Source organism: Aquarana catesbeiana, linkage group LG08 (assembly GCF_042186555.1).
Source record: "Aquarana catesbeiana isolate 2022-GZ linkage group LG08, ASM4218655v1, whole genome shotgun sequence".
NCBI classification, from domain to species: domain Eukaryota; kingdom Metazoa; phylum Chordata; class Amphibia; order Anura; family Ranidae; genus Aquarana; species Aquarana catesbeiana.
The window spans coordinates 983,094-1,004,250 of NC_133331.1; the positions used below are offsets into that span (position 1 = coordinate 983,094).

Here is a 21,157-nt window from a genome sequence, read left to right on the forward strand (position 1 = left end):
TAGTCGGTGGGTGTTCTATGTACAGGAGGTGCGATCGATGTGCGATCAGCGATTTTATACTGTTATCTGCAGATCCATCGATTGATCTTCTCCTCTTCCCTGCTGGGGATATAAAATGTCGGCTTCTTCCTGGTCTGAGGGATCATGTGACTTCCTCCTCCCATGTGATGGCGCACTGTTTGGTGATTGGCCGCTCAGATTTTCCTGGTGCAGTCATGTGGGGTGGGGGAGGAGTCTCGGCCCTGTGTATGCTCCAATCAGTGTGAAGGGAAGGTGAGTGTAAGCTCCGGGGATCAGCATGAAGGTAAATGAATGTTTCCTCTTTATGGGCAAAGCGCAGCTTCACTTTACAGCCAATAGAAGCCGATCCCTGAAATGATAAATGTCGGAGCTCCACCCAGAAATCAAACTTTTAATCCTAAAAATTGTGACAACAGCTCAGCAGGAAAAGGCAATTCTTGGCCACAGAGCTGACAGTCATTCTGGGAAGGAGCTCCAAATTCTCCTCCGTACCGTCACTTCCATATTCTACATACATTTCATGCAGAGGGGGAGGGGAAGGAGGAATCGTGTCCTGGGGGGGGGTCACAATTTGTCCTTAAAAACCAAATCCAAAATTTTCCAAACTTACTGAGGCTCCTTGTCCATCTTCCCCTCCCCCAGAGGTGGTCTGCGGAGCTCCGTCCATCTACCTGGACTTCGCAAGACAGAAGTTGGACGCCAAGTTTGGTGTAGCCGCCCAGAACTGCTACAAAGTCGCAAAAGGAGCGTTCACCGGAGAGATCAGGTATTCAATGTGTGCTGCCTGCATGGAGGGTGTGTGGGGGGACTGCATGGGGGCGGTGTGCGGGGGGCGTGCATGGAGTGTGTGTGTGGGGGGGGGGTGTGTGGGGGGGTGTGAGGGGGTGCATGGAGTGTGTGTGGGGGGGGTGTGAGGGGGGTGCATGGAGTGTGTGTGGGGGGGGTGTGAGGGGGGTGCATGGAGTGTGTGTGGGGGGGGGGTGTGAGGGGAGTGCATGGAGTGTGTGTGGGGGGGTGCGGGGCGTGCATGGCGTGTGTGTGGGGGGGGGTGTGAGGGGAGTGCATGGAGTGTGTGTGGGGGGGGTGCGGGGCGTGTATGGAGTGTGTGTGGGGGGGGTGCGAGGCGTGCATGGAGTGTGTGGGGGGGGGGTGCGGGGCGTGCATGGCGTGTGTGTGGGGGGGGGGGGTGTGAGGGGAGTGTGTGGGGGGGGGGGGGTGCGGGGCGTGCATGGAGTGTGTGGGGGGGGGTGCGGGGCGTGCATGGAGTGTGTGTGGGGGGGTGCGGGGCGTGCATGGCGTGTGTATGGGGGGGGGTGTGAGGGGAGTGTGTGGGGGGGGGTGCGGGGCGTGCATGGAGTGTGTGGGGGGGGGGGTGCGGGGCGTGCATGGAGTGTGTGTGGGGGGGGTGCGGGGCGTGCATGGAGTGTGTGTGTGTGGGGGGGTGCGGGGCGTGCATGGAGTGTGTGTGGGGGGGTGCGAGGCGTGCATGGAGCGTGTGTGGGGGGGGTGCGGGGCGTGCATGGAGTGTGTGTGTGTGGGGGGGTGCGGGGCGTGCATGGAGTGTGTGTGGGGGGGGTGCGGGGCGTGTATGTGGGGGGGGGGTGTGAGGGGAGTGTGTGTGTGTGTGTGGGGGGGGTGCGGGGCGTGCATGGAGTGTGTGTGTGGGGGGGGTGCGGGGCGTGCATATGGAGTGTGGGGGGGGGGGGTGTGAGGGGAGTGTGTGTGTGGGGGGGGGGTGTGGGGCGTGCATGGAGTGTGTGGGGGGGGTGCGGGGCGTGCGTGGGGGGGGGGGTGTGAGGGGAGTGTGTGTGTGGGGGGGGGGGGCGTGGGGCGTGCATGGAGTGTGTGGTGGGGTGCGAGGCGTGCATGGAGTGTGTGGGGGGGGGGGGGTGCGGGGCGTGCATGGAGTGTGTGTGGGGGGGGGGTGCGGGGCGTGCATGGAGTGTGTGTGGGGGGGGTGCGGGGCGTGCATGGAGTGTGTGTGGGGGGGGTGCGGGGCGTGCATGGAGTGTGTGTGGGGGGGGGGGTGCGGGGCGTGCATGGAGTGTGTGGGGGGGGGTGCGGGGCGTGCATGGAGTGTGTGGGGGGGGGGGGGGTGCGGGGCGTGCATGGAGTGTGTGTGGGGGGGTGCGGGGCGTGCATGGAGTGTGTGTGTGTGGGGGGGTGCGGGGCGTGCATGGAGTGTGTGTGGGGGGGGTGCGGGGCGTGCATGGAGTAGAGCTGCTAACCTTATTCTGCATGGAGTATTGTGGTTACAATGAGTCTCTTCTTTCTGCAGCCCGGCTATGATAAAAGATGTTGGTGTCACCTGGGTGATTCTTGGACATTCGGAGAGACGACACGTGTTCGGGGAGTCAGATGAGGTGAGTGCGTTGTCTGCTTTCCCCGGATACAATGGGGGTAGTCAGGTGGGTGGGGGGGTTAAATGCTTCCACATGCCGCAGTTTATGGCATTGATGGACCTTTTGGTATGACCAGAAGATCCTTGACACTCAGATGCCCAAATCTTAGGAAGAGGGGGGGTCGGGTGGGTTGGGTAACACCTTTTTAAATAAAAAAAAAAAATCAAGCCCCCAATAAAAACACAGCATAGTGTTCTGTGCTCCTTCACATCCCCCCTCAGTGTTTTCTGCCACTTTCACATCAACCTCCTCGGCAAGGACCAGCTATGCAGGTCGTGTTCCTGATCTACCTATTGGCTGCCTGCGGTTATCTGGTAGATCAACAATCAACAGTTTGCTCAAGTCTCTCCTCCCATTGGTGGACATCCTTTCCATAGACATTGGCTGTAGTATATTGTAGGCGGGGCTCTTTCCGGTTTGGAGTGTTCACCGGTTATATCATCCTCTCGTCTTGTGTCTGTACAGCTGATTGGGCAGAAGGTGGCACATGCTCTGTCTGAGGGTGTGGGGGTCATCGCTTGTATCGGGGAGAAGCTCGACCAGCGGGAAGCCGGAATCACAGAGACTGTTGTGGCTGAGCAGACCAAGTTTATTGCAGGTGGGTCTCACTTTTTTATTTCTTAGTCTGTCATGTTTGTAGCGGCCCCCTTTTTGAAAGGAACCCTTAAAAATGTAAAGAACCCCTGATGAGTTTTTATTATAGTGGACTGTATGTATGCATATATATAATATTATGGTTTTCCTTCACACATGGGAAAATATGGCCTTGATGGAAAATCTTCTTCCATTACTATACAATGGATAAGATGTGGTATAATGTTGGTGGTTCTAGTCTAGCCATGGAAAGGTTCCTGTCAGGGTTCCACATCTTTCTCAATAAAGTCCCTTATATTGGTGGTTAGTGGGTAGAATGCCTTCATTGGACAGCTAAAAAGATCTGTCATGGCTCTGGATCTTCCAAGTGGTGTTTGGCCCCAGAATTCTCCAGGCATCAGATGGGTCAATCAGCTGTAGCTAAAGAAACCCAATCAACCTTGGAGCAACCAAATCTTCTCCTGAGCCCCGTTTGGGAATAGCTGTTAGGCCTTCTATATCCTGGCATGCTATAATTGTCATGCCACTGGCTCTGCCAAGTGGCATTGGCCCCAGAACTAAATACCATCTGATAAGAGGTCAGTCAGCTCCAAGGAAACAAGGCGACCTCTAGTGGAACCTTGGTTGTGAATGCTGGTCTGTTGGGTCTTCTAAGACCTTGCATGGCACAACTGTCGTGCTGCTGGCTCTTCCTGGAGTCATTGGCCCCAGAACTACCCAGGCACCATTTGGATGGGAGGTCAATCTCAAGGAACCCCGAGCAACCTTCAGAGGAACTCAAAGATTCACCCTGGGTGACAGTCTTTGGGCCCTTCACACCCTGACATGGTATAATCTTAGCTGGAAAAACACAATTGTCAACCATTGGGGAGCATTTATAGGAAACCTGTCCTGAGAGTGAAACACGGGCTGCCAATTGTGACCCCCTTCTAAGAAATTCAAGTTGCTAGTCTTTTGGAGTGTATATGTGTGTGTATAATATAAATCTATATCTCTTTATGTAACATTTTTGAGTCATACAAACCCGAAAATCATTTCTAGCCTCAAAATTATCCAAAGAGCTTTGGAGATGACATTAAGAAAAACCAATCCATTATAGCATAATTTGTGTAAATCCTTGCCTGTCGCAGATATTCGATCTACATGGACAGATCTTCTGTCCCCTCTCTGAGGAGAGCACAGAGAAGCTTACTTGGAAACTCATAGCAATAGGCATGAGGTTCAGGAAGAGAAAACTAAACACATAAAAGGGGTTAGTGTAAAGCAATGTGGACTCTTAACATATAAAACGATGGAAGGAATTACCGCTCGCTTATTCACACCAATGAAGATGGATATGAATTCACATCATAGAAGTTCACACCTGGTTCACCATTGGTTGGATGCAAACATGGCAAGGGCCCTGACTTCAGTGTTTTGGTCCACCTGGACAAGCCGCTTAAATTCTTGGTGTAGCCTAGAGGACACCGTGGAAGAATCGGAAATATAGGTTCTCCAGGCTGCCCAGGTCGAATCAAATTTTGCTTGTGAGCCCTTACAAGTAGCCAACCTTCTTCCGCCTCCTTAATTTCCCGCACCTTCTCAACCCATTTAGTCTCACTTTGAACGCGCAGGCTCTTAAGTGGACCGGTATGAGGCGTTTTGCAGCATTGAGAAGGTGAGGGAAAGCAGTTTGTAGTGCGCACCGGAGATGGAGGATATATGAATCGGGAAGATCGTTACTTAGGCCATCTAGTACATGCCTATGGACCGAAAGGGCCTTGGCATTGGGACAGTCCCACCATATGTGTAGGAACGTTCTTTTCTGGCCACAACCCCTCCAGCACATATCGAAGGATAGATTCTAGCCAGGGCTGCTGGCATCTGATGCCATCTTAATAGCTTGTAATTATTCTCCTTTTGTCTTCAACTCGATCGAGTCGGATGGTATAGGTGGTGCAGTCGCTCATCTGTGAACTCACACTGGAGGTCTTGCTCCCATTCCCTAACAAAGGTTTCGAGTTCAGTTAAGTCGCAGCAAGCAATTTATAGAGGACTGAAATCATGAGGAAGGGGATCTGTTGTAACCCATAACTTCTCAAGTACAGTAAATGTAGACCGAATCTGAGAGACAGGATGTTGTGATGCAATAAAGTCAGCAAGCTGCTGGTGTCTGCAGAAATCAGAGGGGAAACCTGCTGTGCCAATCTCTAGAAAGTGGGGCTAGTCTGTCCTTCCAGAGATCGAAACAGGCCGACATCCTCGTCAACCACCCAGCATCCAAAAAAGGACCTTTACTCTCCAGGGGGAAACCCCCCAACAGGTGCCAATGCTAGGGGCGCGTTAAGTCGATCCCAAACTTTCAAAGAATGAGTGTTCAACGGGGATACCCAATCAGAAAAGCCTCTATTTCTTCATGGTACCCAAGAAGCATATGACAATTTGCGGCCAGCAATAGTTTTTTTTTTTTTTTTGCTAGAGGAACCCAGTTTTGAGGAGACGTGAAACCTCCAGTTCAGAATCTGCTGGAGGGGAACTGCTCTGTAGTATTGAAACACGTCGGGTATTCCCAATCCACCCATCCACTTTGACTGCAGCAATGCCATAGCAAGCCGTGGTCTCTTCCCCTTCCAAACAAATGTGGCAAAGAGGCTGCGGAGGTCTGTAAAGTAGACTTGTGGCGGGGGGGGGGGGAGGGGCACGGGTACCATCTGCAGGGCAATATGGTCATCTTAATAGTGCAGCCTATCCATGTGAAGGACACCTTTTCCCAAGTTTGCAGGTCTTGAGGGATCTTGTGTTCATACGAGGTCTCTATCCGAGAAGTAAGTTGAACGCCTAAGCAGCTCGTGGAGGGAGATGCCCAAGCAAAAGGAAAAGCCTCCTTTTAAAGTGGTGATAAGAGCTGGTGGGATGGGGACTGGTAAAATTTCAGATTTAGTGTGATTAATCCAAGAGTTAGATACTTGGCTATAGAGAGATGGTTCTTCCATCAGGTCAGGCAACGAGATAAGGGGGTCCAATATGTGAAAAAGGACATGGTCTGCCTATGTGAAGAGCTTGTGCTCCATGGAGCCCACAGGGCAGCACAGTGGTGTAGTGGGTGGCACAGTGGTGTAGTGGGTGGTGTAGTGGTTAGCACTTTCAACTAGCAGCAATAGGGTCACTGGTTCAAATCCTGACCACGACACCATCTGCTTGGAGTTTGCATGTTCTCCCTGTGTGGGTTTCCTCCGGGTCTCCGGTTTCCTCCCACACTACAAAGACATGCTGGGAGGTAATTAGATCCTGTCGAAAAAAAATTGGCCAAATATGTGTATGTTGTATGTGTTTGTAAGCATGTCAGGACCCCATGGGGTGAAGGACCGTGCTATACCGCAGATGGACACCGGCGGCAAAAAGCACCCTGAGGCAATTCAGTTTGCATAGGTAGCGCTATACAAGTCACTCCATTCATTCATTCATTCATTCATTCACAGTAACTCCTCTAATACTTGAGTCCGCTCGGATTTTCCGAAGTGGCCATTCCAGGACCAATGTGAACAAGGGAGGACACCCCCGTCTCGCACCATTCCGTATGGAGAACACTGAGGAAAGGCAATCAATCGCCTTAACCTGCACAGTAGGAGATATAAAATGCTGAAATCCAGACATGAGGACCAAGTCCCAGTCCCACCAGTACAGCATTAAGGAAGTCCCAATCTATGAGGTCAAAAGTTTTTTTCCAGCATTGGTAGAATTTGGTGAGGAAGTAGGTGGTTTTGTGTGCCAGTTGGCTGAATTTTTCTTTTTCGGGGGAAGCGGCACTGATAGCAGCATCCCCCCCCCCAAAGACTGTGGCGTGACTGACATCACCCCTCCCGGGAGGGTGGCGTTGTGGCACCTACCTGATCCAGGTCTGGCGTGCTGCAGTGTCCTCTCCCCCTCCTCTCCTGGGATGGGATGTGGGCAGCGGCTCTGGTGTCTGCTCCTCCCACAGACGTGTCTTCCTGTTCCTCCACAGCTAGGCATCCAATAGAATCACCTGATGCTTTTGCCAATCGGGAGACCAATCTTGCTGATCTGCCTGCTGATTGAACGTTGGTGTGAAAATGGCAAAAATTGATTTGGTGCCGTCACACAACAGGGTGGGATGCAATGCTCTGCGCCCTGAGCCCACCCTATTTTGACGCTTATTGGCTTCAATCACGTGCTTCAAAATACACCCCTCCCATCCCCGCTATAGTAATTCATGTGTCCGGCGTCCTGAAAGGGGCTGGGTGCATGGATAGGGAGGGGGACGGAGGTGTTAATGGGGGGGGGGGGGTACAATGTACGGGCTGCCACTGAATTGTCCCGAGACTCAGGACCTACTATAAATCCCGTCTGATCAGGATGAATGATGGCGGGTAGGAGATTAAGGCGATTGGCTGGGATTTTGGCGAAGATTTTCAGATCTGTGTTCAGTAGTGAAATCAGGCGGTGGTTCTGGGGGGGTATTTCCCTTTTGGGATTACTGTGATGTGAGCCGGTGATATATTGGGGGAGGGGGGGCATTTATCTTTTTAGTGGCGAGAATTAAACAATGTGCACATGGGAGGAGCCTGAAGCTGAGTGCACATTTTTAAATGGTACGCCATCGTGAAACCGTCCGGTCCCGGGATTTTCTCATTAGGAAGAGACTTCAGTAGATCCGTCTGAGAAATGGGCACCTTGTAATCAGCCTATTGGTCGGGACAAGGTAGGGAGGCTGGAGGAGGAGAGGTCTCTATGGGGAGGAGGCGGAGTCTAAGTTATATAGGGCTGAATAATCTCAAAACGGTGTCTCTATTTTAGAGCTTTGCTGTAGAGACTCCCAACAGAGAGTTTATCTTATGGACATGGGAAGACACTGGGTGTACGTCGGTCTAGTTTAGAAAAAAGGGTCCGTAATTCGATCAAATGGCGGAGCGCTTCGGGGCTTGCTCCCTGTTTATGACGTAGCTCAGCCTGCTGCAAAGCCTGAAAAACCTGTTGGAAGTCTGCCTGCTTTTTTAATGTAGAGCCCCAGGAGATGAGGGAACCTTGTACTACTGCCTTGTGGCCCTCCCACAGAACACCATCTCTGACCTCGCCATTGGCATTCTCCATTAAATAAAGAGATAAATGTCTCCGTTACACTCGTGACTACCCCTCAGGTCATCTAAAAGTTTTTCATTCAACCTCCACCACTTGGGGCAGCGTGAGTGAAAAGTGTCACCGGGGTGTGATCCGAGATGGTAATCTGGTCAATGGCTGAGTCTGTTAAATAATGCAAAGTGCCCCGATCTACAAACAATAGATCTATTCTGGTATATACTCCATGGACACTAGAATAGCTCTAGTCCCCATCGGACACATGGAAGGTCCTCCAGAAGTTGACCAGAGCTTGGCTTTGAAGGGACTTGCAGAAGTGCTTTAAAAACATACGAATGTGTCGAACAGAAGAAATAGAACGCTGTATGGCCGCACTCCAAAAAAGTTCACCTTTATTAAAAATGGATATCAAAGCATCACAAGGCAATACAGACCAACGGCACAGCTCTGACGCGTTTCACACCAGATAAGGTGCTTGGTCATATGAATGTGTGGAACGGCTTATGGAAGTATCAATAGGGGGGTCAGGACTAATGTTAACATCCCTTCCCAAAATCAGTCTACCCTTCCAGAAGTCTGCAGAACTATTTAGGAATGAGTCGATAAACGAAATCTGATGTGAATTTGGGGCATACAAAGTGTCAAATGTACATCTGACCCATGATGGAACCTTTTAGGAAGACAAAACGCCCCTCAGGATCTGTACAGTGGGCTGGAATGGGCCAATTTTGTGGATGGCGATGGCTGCACCTCAAGACTTTGGTTTTGGGGAATCCCTCCAACACCAATGCGGGAAAAGGTGGGTACCCTGGGGGGGGTAGAGGTGTCGGTGGAAAAATCACCTGCACCCTGTGGAGTCTTGGTTCTAACCACAACTTATTGCGCTTGTTAGAACAGACCACAGATATAAGACATTACCTTGACCACGGCCATGTTTGTGGGGGTGCACTATACAGGCGAGGACCAGAAGGCGACTGAATTGGGTATGAACAGCAGCGGCTGTAATTCCTAAAGAAAGGGAGAAAAGTAAACCTCACTTAGAAAAGGGAATTAACAACCAGTACAAAGGGTCAATGAGAATACCAGAGACCCTCTGTGAGCACATAGCTGCATACCTGACCCAGGGGGCCCAACCAAAGCAGGAGGCTCATCCGGGTGAGGCATGACTCCCTCCACAGGGCAGGTGCCTAAAATGGGCAGCCCTATGGGAGGGGGACATACCGTATATACGGTAGTCCTGCACAGGGAGCACGGTGTAGTCCCGCTCCTCAGAGCTGAAGGAACTGATCATAGTATAGGGGGATCTAACGAGAGACCTTGCTGTTCTAAAACGGGGAAAAATGCAGGTCTTGTTACAACAGTCAGTTTTGGGCAGAGTAGGATTAGCAAAAGGTCCTTCTTCAGGTGTAACGGAATCCAAGATGGGGCAAGGCTGCCATACTGGGGACATGTCGGAACTGGGGAGGTTCTCAGTCGCCTTCAGCCGGTGTATGGGGCGAGGTCCCAGATGAGGAACGTTTTCGGCCCCTTGAATGTCTCTTGGGGTGAGCAGGTAGCCAGGGTTGAGACGCTGAAGGGAGTTGCACATTTTAGGAGAACTGCCAATTGGGAAAGTCCACAGGCTCTAGACCTAGCTGGGACAAGAAGTGGGGAGGTCATCTTTGGTGCGTAAAGTAGAAGACTTGCTGTCCTTGGCAGCCTGGAGACTAAAGGGGAACCCCCACCGATACGTCTTGCCTGCCTCCCATAAAGCATCTAGGAGGGGATGCAGCACTCTGCGTTGTACCAGTGTGTGATGAGGTAGGTCTTGATAGGCGGGCACCATAAAAACAGGCCATTTCTGCATACGTTGCATGATTTGTTTCATAAGCGTGAATTTGTGCAGTTTACAGATAATGTCTCGCGTTCGCAGCATCCTGTGGGGGGGGTAGGTGCTCTGTACACCCGGTCAATCTCGACTCCTTCAGAAGGAAAGAAGTTCAGGATCTCCCTGAATATACCCTGCAGGGTTTGGACAATGTCCTTGGCAGCCGTTGCGTCAGGTAATACTCTAACGCGAATATTGGACTGAAGACTACGGTATTCATAGACGTCCAGCTGGCATATGAGGGCATCGATCTGTTCTTGGGCTGAGCACTTGTCCCTGAGCTGGGAGATGCTTGGATTGGTGTCATCAAGCCTCAGCTCCAGAGTGACCAGCCCGTTTCCTAGATGGGTGGTATTGGTTTTCAGTTGCTCTATATCTTGCTTAAAAACCTTCTCTACTGTTAGCAAATCTTTCCAGGTCCTCCATAGTAGGGAGAGACCAGATATGTTTTAAGTCCCGGTCCCCAAGGAGCTCTGAGGTCTCTGATCCCTGATCTATTGAGGCAGTAGAACTGGGAGAGGCAGGGGGTGCCGTATCACTTACCAGCCTCAGGGACCCAATAGAGACTGCAGGCTTCTGGGATGAACGGGACGCTGGAGCCCTGTCCCTCCTGCGATCTTGGCTGGGCACCACCTTGGAGGCCTCACCGTGCTGTCGGCTGCAATCGCCAAAATAAGTGTTTATGGAGCCCCAACCGAGGTTTACAGAGCCCCATGGCTGAGAGGAGGCTCTCAGCATTGACATTGGGGTGGGTGCCTTGGATTCCTAGCGATACCCCTGGAAATGCTAAACAAGTGGCGGTCTGAGGAGCTCCTGATCTCTGCGTCTTCACTTGGCCATGCCCAGGCCACACCCCTGCCAGTGTTTGGCTTTAATACTTTGAGGTACAAGCCAAGAACTAGGTTTCATATTAGAAAGTTGGTAGTTAGGAACTCCTACAAGAGTTATTACTCTGACTCCTTCACTTGTGTTTTGTTTCATCTTAAGGGAGCAAAGGAGAGCCTGAAAAATGTCAGCAGGAGCCAGAGCGCCCCCTTCTGATGGGATAGAACAACATAAAAGTATTCATATGCTTTTATTTGCTTGAAATGTTTTAATCTTTGGTTTTGGCCACAGTAGAGGGAAGATGTATACAAATCCACCATAAATTTAACATTTTTGCAGTACATGTTTGTAAAACCTCTGACTATTCCCCCCCCCCGAGGTCTCAAACTTAAAGTGGACCTTCAAAAATTATACTTTTCTATCTGTTCTGCACCCCCCCCCCCCTCCCCCCTGTCCACTTTTCAAGAAAGCTGACCTTTTATTTATTTTTTTATATATTTTTTTGCGCATTGGCTAGACTAACATTTCACCACTGTGGAAATCTCATCCCAGGAGGCAATACTTTCCATTCATGAAAACCAAAGCGGCACCAGATCTGACATGTGCAGACAGAGATCTGGTGTCCTGCCTGATACTTTCCACAAAACTTACAAAACATCTTCTAGAAGGTGGTCCTCCCAGAACGGCACCAAGTGGGCAGCATGGCACACCTGTCATTAGGGGGGTCACGGCAGGAAGAGACAGCTGATGGGACATAGAGGAAGATGGTGGCATAGGACCTCCCAGTAGGACAATGATAGAAGAGAACACGATCTGCTTGTATGTGATTGCCACACGAGAGCGCCAACTGATAGGGGGAAAAAAAAGATTCTCTTTTAAATGCTTTCATTTTTAATCCTAATCTACTTTTCGTTAACAGATAATGTAAAGGACTGGAGCAAGGTTGTCCTGGCGTATGAACCTGTCTGGGCTATCGGTACAGGGAAGACGGCCACACCCCAGCAGGTGAGATGGCAGAAAGTCCACATGGCGCTCAGACTGGCTGTTTACCTATAAATGTGGTGTGTGTGTGTGTGTGTGTGTGTGTGTGTGTGTATGTGTGTGTGTATGTGTGTGTGTATGTGTGTGTGTATGTGTGTATGTATGTATGTATGTATGTATGTATGTATGTATGTATGTATGTATGTATGTATGTATGTATGTATGTATGTATGTATGTATGTATGTATAATTTTTTTTTTTTTTTTTTTCCATATGGGTTCAGTGTGGGGCACATAAATATGGAGTTTCCTGTTAGGTCTTTATAACTGGGGTTGTTTTAAGATGTTCCCGCATTCTCCACCACTTGTGTAACATTCTAATAAAAGGATTCTATAATGGTATTTATAGGAGGGCACAGTACAGGTTCCAGGGTGCTGCCGGGGACAGCTTAGTAAGAAGCAGGACTTGCCTGGCAAATCCGGGACGTTTGGCTAATGCATAATGCAAGATTATCGTGTGGCCCTCAGGCCCCTGGGCAGTGCCCATGCATTAAGATAGACTTGTCAAACAGTGCTTGCTACACCCAGTGGGGCTGCTGCAGATAACAGCCGAAAATCTCTTCAGTGATCTTCCAATCCATGGCTTATGTATAGATATAATGTATAAAAAAGGGAAATGTCTCGTGTTCTGTTTTTTTTTTTTTTTTTTTTTTATGACACAGACTAAAAAAAACAAAACTCACAAGATGTAGAATTGACCCATAATATTCTCTTCTGTACAAACCACGCCCTGTACTGATCCCTCACCAATCAGCAGTCCCAGGACTAAAGTGTGGCGATATCATGTCACATGGCTCCGCCCCATTACGTTGCGTCCAATGGGCAGGACTTCCATAGTAGGACTCTATATAAGTTTCCTAAAATATCAGTCTGTCTCCCAGGGTCCATTGTGACACCTCTGGGGTAATGTCTTGTATGTTCTACATAAGCACATTTGGGAATCTGATTCTTAGAGATGTTTGAGATTTGCCATCTGATTATTGGTTCGATGTCTCCTTCCAGGCTCAGGAGGTGCATGCCAAGCTTCGGGAATGGTTGAAGGCCCACGTGTCTGATCAAGTCGCACAGTCTGTTCGGATTATCTATGGAGGTAAGTCTTTCAGTAAATTAGTACTGGATATGACAGGTTTGTAGCGTTCAAGCTTTATAGTTGGACACGAGAGCCGGTGATGGGGCAGCAAACTAAGCGGAGCAGCCCAGAATTCCTATATGTCCTGCTGGATTTATATCTCTACACCTTCCAACCTCCAGGTCCCCGGAGTTGGTCTCAGAGATTGGGAACCTCTTATCTGGGCTTTAATTTCCCACCCCAGAGACTCCCCTGGTTCCCTGGTGGTGCTAGATCCCCAATGAGAGATTTATGATTGAGCTCATCTCTTCACCAAAGAAAGATGGGCAGTTCCTTGGAGTGTCTTCACCTTTCACTTGTGCTCTATAGCTCAAGAAACTATTAGATAATCACCTGAATGACCGCAACATACAGAGATATATAATGTAATATGACATATAATCACACAACATACAGGATATATAATGTAATATGACATATAATCACACAACATACAGAGATATATAATGTAATATGACATATAATCACACAACATACAGAGATATATAATGTAATATGACATATAATCACACAACATACAGAGATATATAATGTAATATGACATATAATCACACAACATACAGAGATATATAATGTAATATGACATATAATCACACAACATACAGAGATATATAATGTAATATGACATATAATCACACAACATACAGAGATATATAATGTAATATGACATATAATCACACAACATACAGAGATATATAATGTAATATGACATATAATCACACAACATACAGAGATATATAATGTAATATGACATATAATCACACAACATACAGAGATATATAATGTAATATGACATATAATCACACAACATACAGAGATACATAATGTAATATGACATATAATCACACAACATACAGAGATACATAATGTAATATGACATATAATCACACAACATACAGAGATATATAATGTAATATGACATATAATCACACAACATACAGAGATATATAATGTAATATGACATATAATCACACAACATACAGAGATATATAATGTAATATGACATATAATCACACAACATACAGAGATATATAATGTAATATGACATATAATCACACAACATACAGGGATATATAATGTAATATGACATATAATCACACAACATACAGGATATATAATGTAATATGACATATAATCACACAACATACAGAGATATATAATGTAATATGACATATAATCACACAACATACAGGGATATATAATGTAATATGACATATAATCACACAACATACAGGATATATAATGTAATATGACATATAATCACACAACATACAGAGATATATAATGTAATATGACATATAATCACACAACATACAGAGATATATAATGTAATATGACATATAATCACACAACATACAGAGATATATAATGTAATATGACATATAATCACACAACATACAGGATATATAATGTAATATGACATATAATCACACAACATACAGAGATATATAATGTAATATGACATATAATCACACAACATACAGAGATATATAATGTAATATGACATATAATCACACAACATACAGGATATATAATGTAATATGACATATAATCACACAACATACAGAGATATATAATGTAATATGACATATAATCACACAACATACAGAGATATATAATGTAATATGACATATAATCACACAACATACAGAGATATATAATGTAATATGACATATAATCACACAACATACAGAGATATATAATGTAATATGACATATAATCACACAACATACAGAGATATATAATGTAATATGACATATAATCACACAACATACAGGGATATATAATGTAATATGACATATAATCACACAACATACAGAGATATATAATGTAATATGACATATAATCACACAACATACAGAGATATATAATGTAATATGACATATAATCACACAACATACAGAGATATATAATGTAATATGACATATAATCACACAACATACAGGATATATAATGTAATATGACATATAATCACACAACATACAGAGATATATAATGTAATATGACATATAATCACACAACATACAGAGATATATAATGTAATATGACATATAATCACACAACATACAGAGATATATAATGTAATATGACATATAATCACACAACATACAGAGATATATAATGTAATATGACATATAATCACACAACATACAGAGATATATAATGTAATATGACATATAATCACACAACATACAGAGATATATAATGTAATATGACATATAATCACACAACATACAGAGATATATAATGTAATATGACATATAATCACACAACATACAGGATATATAATGTAATATGACATATAATCACACAACATACAGAGATATATAATGTAATATGACATATAATCACACAACATACAGAGATATATAATGTAATATGACATATAATCACACAACATACAGAGATATATAATGTAATATGACATATAATCACACAACATACAGAGATATATAATGTAATATGACATATAATCACACAACATACAGGGATATATAATGTAATATGACATATAATCACACAACATACAGAGATATATAATGTAATATGACATATAATCACATGCTTAGAGCAGATCAAAGGGGTCCCTTTATAACACAATTCTCTGAAGACCCAGCTGCAATAATATAGTGATGGCCTTCTGCATATAGAGTAGGGCTGGGGAAGAAATCGATTTGAATCGAGTTGAGAGGTCAAATCAATTCACATTTTCAGAAAATCTTTTTTTTGTTTTTTTCACCAGGACCAGCGATGACGCCGTGCCGGTCTGAGGAGCTGTGGGCAGGAGTTTTTAGGTGAGGCTTTGGCCTAGTCTGCGAGGCTGGATGCCGCGGCTTCGCCTAAATTCCTGCCCGCAGCTCCTCAGGACCCGTGCGGTGTCCATCAAAAAAAAAAATTTGAATCGTGAAATTTTTTAATGAAAATCGCCCGAGTCTAATATAGAGAATCTTCTGCTCCTTCGTTCATCTAAGTGTAGGCAACCCTTGGCACTCAAGCTATGATGAAACTATGACTCCCATCATGCATCTGGGAGTCTTGCTGGGCCTCCTAGGACAAGCTGAAGGTGTCCCAGCCCTGGTCCAGGGGCAATGTAATGGAGGGAAATACCTTCCACCCCAAACTCATGACACCCGGTACAATGGTCTGCTTTCACCTTGACATGTGGAGCGGCCATTTAAATGATTACCAGCAATGTTGGGGGTGATCACATGACTGGAGAAGAGCAGCTTTGGGTGACCAGCCACCTGGCAGGCAGGGAAGCCTGTGGGACCATCCATGGAGGAAGAGTAATGGCTGGTTGGGGTGCTGACAGATGGTAAATCCTCAGTCGGGGGGGGGGGGGGATCGGCACCTCTTAATTTGGGGGAACAGGTTGGAGACATAAGTGACTATATGAGTGAAGGACACAGCGGTGACTTAACCAGAGAGACCTCCCCAGGTGCTGCTATGGACCAGACTTCCTCCTTTCCTTACATTGGAGGAATCCTTTTGAACTCTCAGGGGACCCCTTCTGAACACGATCTGTAGATTTCACCATAAAATATAAGACATGTGATCTTCACTGAGGAGTTCTCTAGTGTAGCACTTCCCCTGTAGGAGGCCCTGGACAGGACGGGTCCTCTGTTCTTTTACCTTTCCCAAAACCTCAACCTCTCCGATACACCAGGCCGAGCGTACAAATCTACAATATTACAGGAAATCACTGCAAGTAATACTTGGTACCCAGTCAGGGCAGCCATCAGAAATTTTGGGGCCCCTTACACAGCTTTAGGCCTGGGGCCCCCTCCCCCCCAGCCTGACCACCAACATTACCCAGAGTTTAAGACCCCTTTCATGCTGGGGGCGGAGCACTTGCAGGATATTAGAAAGTCCCGCAAGCAGCATCTTTCAGGCAATGCGGGAACGTTGTATACACCGCTGCTCCACTGCCCATCATTGAAATCCATTGGCACCGCTGCTGATGCACCTGCAAAGCGTTTCGGCAGTGGTGCTTTGCGGACGCATTTAACCCTTTCCTCAGTGGCTAGCGGGTGCTAAAAGCGCCCTGCTATCAGCCGAAAAATGCCGCTATAACAGTGGTAAAGTGCTGCTAACGACCCCCCCCCCCCCCGCCTCAGTGAAAGTAGCCGAAGACCCCTTTCACACGGGGGCACTTTGCAGTCACTATAATGCTAAAAATGGCGCCCTGAAAGAGCCGCTGCTGTGTCTCCAATGAGGGCCCCGAGGGCCCCCACACTGGAGCGGTGCGCTGGCAGGACGCTAAAAAAGTCCTGCTAGCAGCATCTTTTGGAGCGGTGAAGGAGCGGAGTGTATACCTCTCCTCCGCTCCTGCCCATTGAAAAATCCTGCAAATACGATGGTGAAGTGCCGCTGAAATTAGTGGCGCTTTACTGCCGATGCCCCAGTGTGAAAGGCATAGTTCACCATCAAACTGCCTGTGCTGATAAGAGATGTCTGTAAATAAAAAGGGTTTGGAGCCGGAGATGAGGACCGGACTGTGTAATCTGTCAGACAGACTGAGATTCACAACACTCGGGGGGGCTGATCGATGAAGATCTACGAGATCCTCCTGTGTCTTTGCTGGCTCTGGACGGTAGGCTCTGTGTCTCCGCCCCCTGGATGCCGGCTGATGATTGGTCCCCCTTGGGGTTGGGATCTCTGCAGCTCTGGAACTGAAGTCTGTCTCCAGACTGTGGGGGAAGGGAGGAGGATTCTTTCTCTATAGCAGCCGGCGGCAGCACAAAAGATCATTGGATTTCATGTGCTGCTGTAGGTGGAGCGGGCCCTGCCCAGCCGGGCCCCTTGGGACATTCGGGCCCCTTACTTGAGTACTACCTGTACCCCCCCCTGTACAGAGTAGTAGTGCTATATCAAGGAAAACCACCCCAAACCAGGTAGAAAAGGCGAATATATTGTCACCCGATTGGGTTGGTAACGAGGCAAACCTACAATGGATAATAATCGTAATACAAGTTATCGTACAAAGTCATTATTTGTGAGGACTCTGCAGAAGATATTTGGCATCCAGATCATCCTAAACTGTAGTGAGGCCCCCTCAGTGCAGCAGTGAGGAGTAGTAATGTTTACTCTCCCGAGTGCCGGAACGGGCGGAGCGTATTTATGGAGGAGACGGGGGTCCTGGACTGGCAGTAAGTACTGTCCAAAAAGATGGTAGAAAGTGGCAGGAAACAAAGGGAACGAACAGATTGGTTTTATGGGAGGGGCAGTCCGAAGATGTTTTGCCGGCTATTGTTGGGGCCCTTTAAGAGCATCAGTGCAATTAATAATCCCAGGTAACCTGTATAGAGGGTATAGTCTTGGCAGGTGCAAGGTAGATGTAGTTCTGATTCTAAATGCTAATTTCACGCTAAAATGTAATCCACTGTCCAAGGTTTCAGATAAAAACATGGGGGGGGGGGGGGGGGTTACCCAGAGAGTTTGACTTTTTTTTTTTTTTTTTTTTAACACTGCCTTGTCAACATTGATTAAAATGAAGAATGGCCAGAAAAACACTGAAAACTGGAGTCCCCTTAACTAGTCGTCAGCAGAAAAGGGTCCCCTTAGTGGTTGGTGTCCCATTACATTTCTATGAGTGATTTGAAAATTAAAGCACCGCACCATAATACAGTCCAGACCCAAGCTTATGTCGGTGTTGGATGTGGGCCGGCAGCTTCTAAGCACCATAGGGGCCCCTGCAACCACCTTGGGTTGTGGTAAGGACGAATGATTAAGACTTTAATATTCCAGTGTGGCACTTAAAGTCCCGCAAGTGCCACACTGGAATATTCAAGTCCCCTAATAAAAGGTTTGCACTTCATAAACGAATAAAAACTAACAAAAGTTTACTGAGTCAACATGTTTCGGGGGCTCTGCCCCTTTCATCAGGCTTGAAAGAATGATACGTTTGTATGTGGAGCAGCTTCTAATGGATTGTGAGTGACAATTCACACCAATAATGGCCAACTATAAGCTGACTCCCAGGTCCAGTTACAATGTAGCATTACTTCACGCTCGGGGGGGGGGGGGGGGGTCCCCAGAATGGTATTGGCTTTGCAAACATTTTATGATTTGTAATCTTGTGTTTGGACTTAAACATTACAATGTGACATTTCCATTCATCTTCACTCGTCCTTACCACAACCCAAGATGATTGTGGAGGCCCCTATGGTGTGTAGAATCTGCCAACCCAATGTTCAGACTCTTCATCTTCTCTACTAAAATATTTGGATACAAAGGAATCGCACAGAATCCTCCACTTTCTAAACCCTCCCATTTGTAGTCGTAGGTGAGATCGGTCTGTCCTTGCTCACGGAACCTCCTAGAGTAGGGATATGCAATTAGCGGACCTCCAGCTGTCCCATCATGCCTCTGGGTGTCATGCTTGTGGCTGTCAGTCTTCTATGCCTCATGGGACTTGTAGTTCTGCAACAGCTGGAGGTCCGCTAATTGCATATCCCTGCTCTAGAGGAACCCTGGTATACATGATGGTCTCCAGGGTTTATCTGCTTTTTATACATGTCAGATTGCTGAGCTTCCAGTTGGGGCCCTAGTGAGCTTTTTCATGTTCAGTCTAGCTGGGAAAGTGCGAACCGAGAGGTCTACATAGGTTGGGTGACTAGAGCAGGGTTCCTCCAGAGATGGCCAGGGGTTCCTTGACCAATTTCTGCCACAGCAGGTAGTAGTGATCACTAGAAGTGGTGCCCACTAAAATGGTTTTGAGCTTCTTCAGGGAATGGCTTGTTATGGTACCTAATTGTGTATTTAACAATGCAAAAATAGCCATATCTAAACTTCAGTTTTAAGGAGGGGATATGATCACATGTAGAATACATAAATGGTCCACATTGTATACTTGGTGCAAAGATATTCACTTTAGGGTCATTGCAAAAGAACAAGGAGGACATAGAAGAAAAGAGCTCCAATCACTTCACACTGAAAATGGAGACTTCCTCGGGACCTCCCCCCCCGAGACTTTCTCGGGACCTCTCCATTTTATCAAGGGTTTATTGAGGGTTCCTCCAGAGGTTGATGGGGGTTCCTTGAACAATTTCCGCCTCTCAGATAAGTTCCCACTGGCACCATTAATCTATTGGTATGGGGGGAGGGGGGGGGTTAATTTTTCCCAGTGTCAGGAACATTCCTTACACTGACATCACACCAATGTATCGGGATTTGTAGATATAAATGTTCAGCTCCAGTTCCCTGAGACCAGAAGGCAATTTAAAGGGTTTTTTTTTGAGTAGGTTGAGAGGCCGGTCTGGTGATTCCATTCCTTGTTCCTCATGTTGTGAAGGACTGGTGCATCGGGTTGAACTTGGACTGGTGTCTTTATTTGACCTTACAAATGATGTGACCCCCATCCCTGAGCATGTCTCCTGTCTGTAAGATGTTCCATATTTCTCCAGCTGCTGCTGACCTTCCTGTCTTCTCCACAGGTTCTGTCACAGGAGGAACCTGCAAGGAACTGGCATCCCAGCCTGACATTGATGGCTTCCTCGTGGGCGGAGCTTCCCTGAAACCAGAATTCATTGAAATCATCAATGCCAAGTGTTAGTCCCGCCCCTTCACAAATCCTCTCCTTCCTGTAAACGGTTTAGAACAAAGTTGTGTCCTCCTCGTGTCCTGTAGTCTGTGATCCTCCTCATGAGAGTCTCGAACATGTAATAAAGAGATGAGATGGTTTTCATGTGTTTTGTGTTGTCTGTGGAACGTCCTCCTCCTCCCCCATGTGTGCGGGGGAGGGGCAGAACTGACATCTGTAATAACCCCGCCTCTCCGATCTTTATATCGCTTGGGGGGGGGGGGGGGGGGGCTGTAATTATTTGTAATCTACATTTAGAATTTCCAAAATGGGATCCCACACAAATATTAACTTTTTATTCTCAACATCAATACAAGTCATCCACTATACTGTACTGTACTATACTGTACATGGACAGACTACACTACACTATACTATACATGGACACACTACACTATACTATACTGTACATGGACAGACTACACTACACTACACTACACTATACTATGACAGACTATACTATACGCGGCTTCCTCTGATCATTGTATATAATCCGGCACACGGCTCTGTTCTCTATACAGCTGCACACGTGACAATACAAGACTCCACTCTGTACATTATACTGTATATATCAATCCACTTTCTACCCTGTGCTGCACATCATTCTGTGGAGTTGTACACGGT

General features: G+C 46.9%; 1 protein-coding gene across 1 annotated transcript in view; it reads left to right on the forward strand.

Moving 5' to 3' along the window:
- TPI1 (triosephosphate isomerase 1) overlaps positions 1–20,638 on the forward strand; it is a 31,039-nt gene extending 10,401 nt beyond the window's left edge. The window contains exons 2-7 of the mRNA XM_073595371.1: positions 664–787; positions 2,300–2,384; positions 2,889–3,021; positions 11,702–11,787; positions 12,825–12,912; positions 20,388–20,638. Coding sequence (XP_073451472.1) covers positions 664–787; positions 2,300–2,384; positions 2,889–3,021; positions 11,702–11,787; positions 12,825–12,912; positions 20,388–20,506 — 635 coding nt within the window. The 3' untranslated portion in view covers positions 20,507–20,638. The remainder of the gene's footprint in view (positions 1–663; positions 788–2,299; positions 2,385–2,888; positions 3,022–11,701; positions 11,788–12,824; positions 12,913–20,387) is intronic.
- Positions 20,639–21,157: the final 519 nt, after the last annotated feature.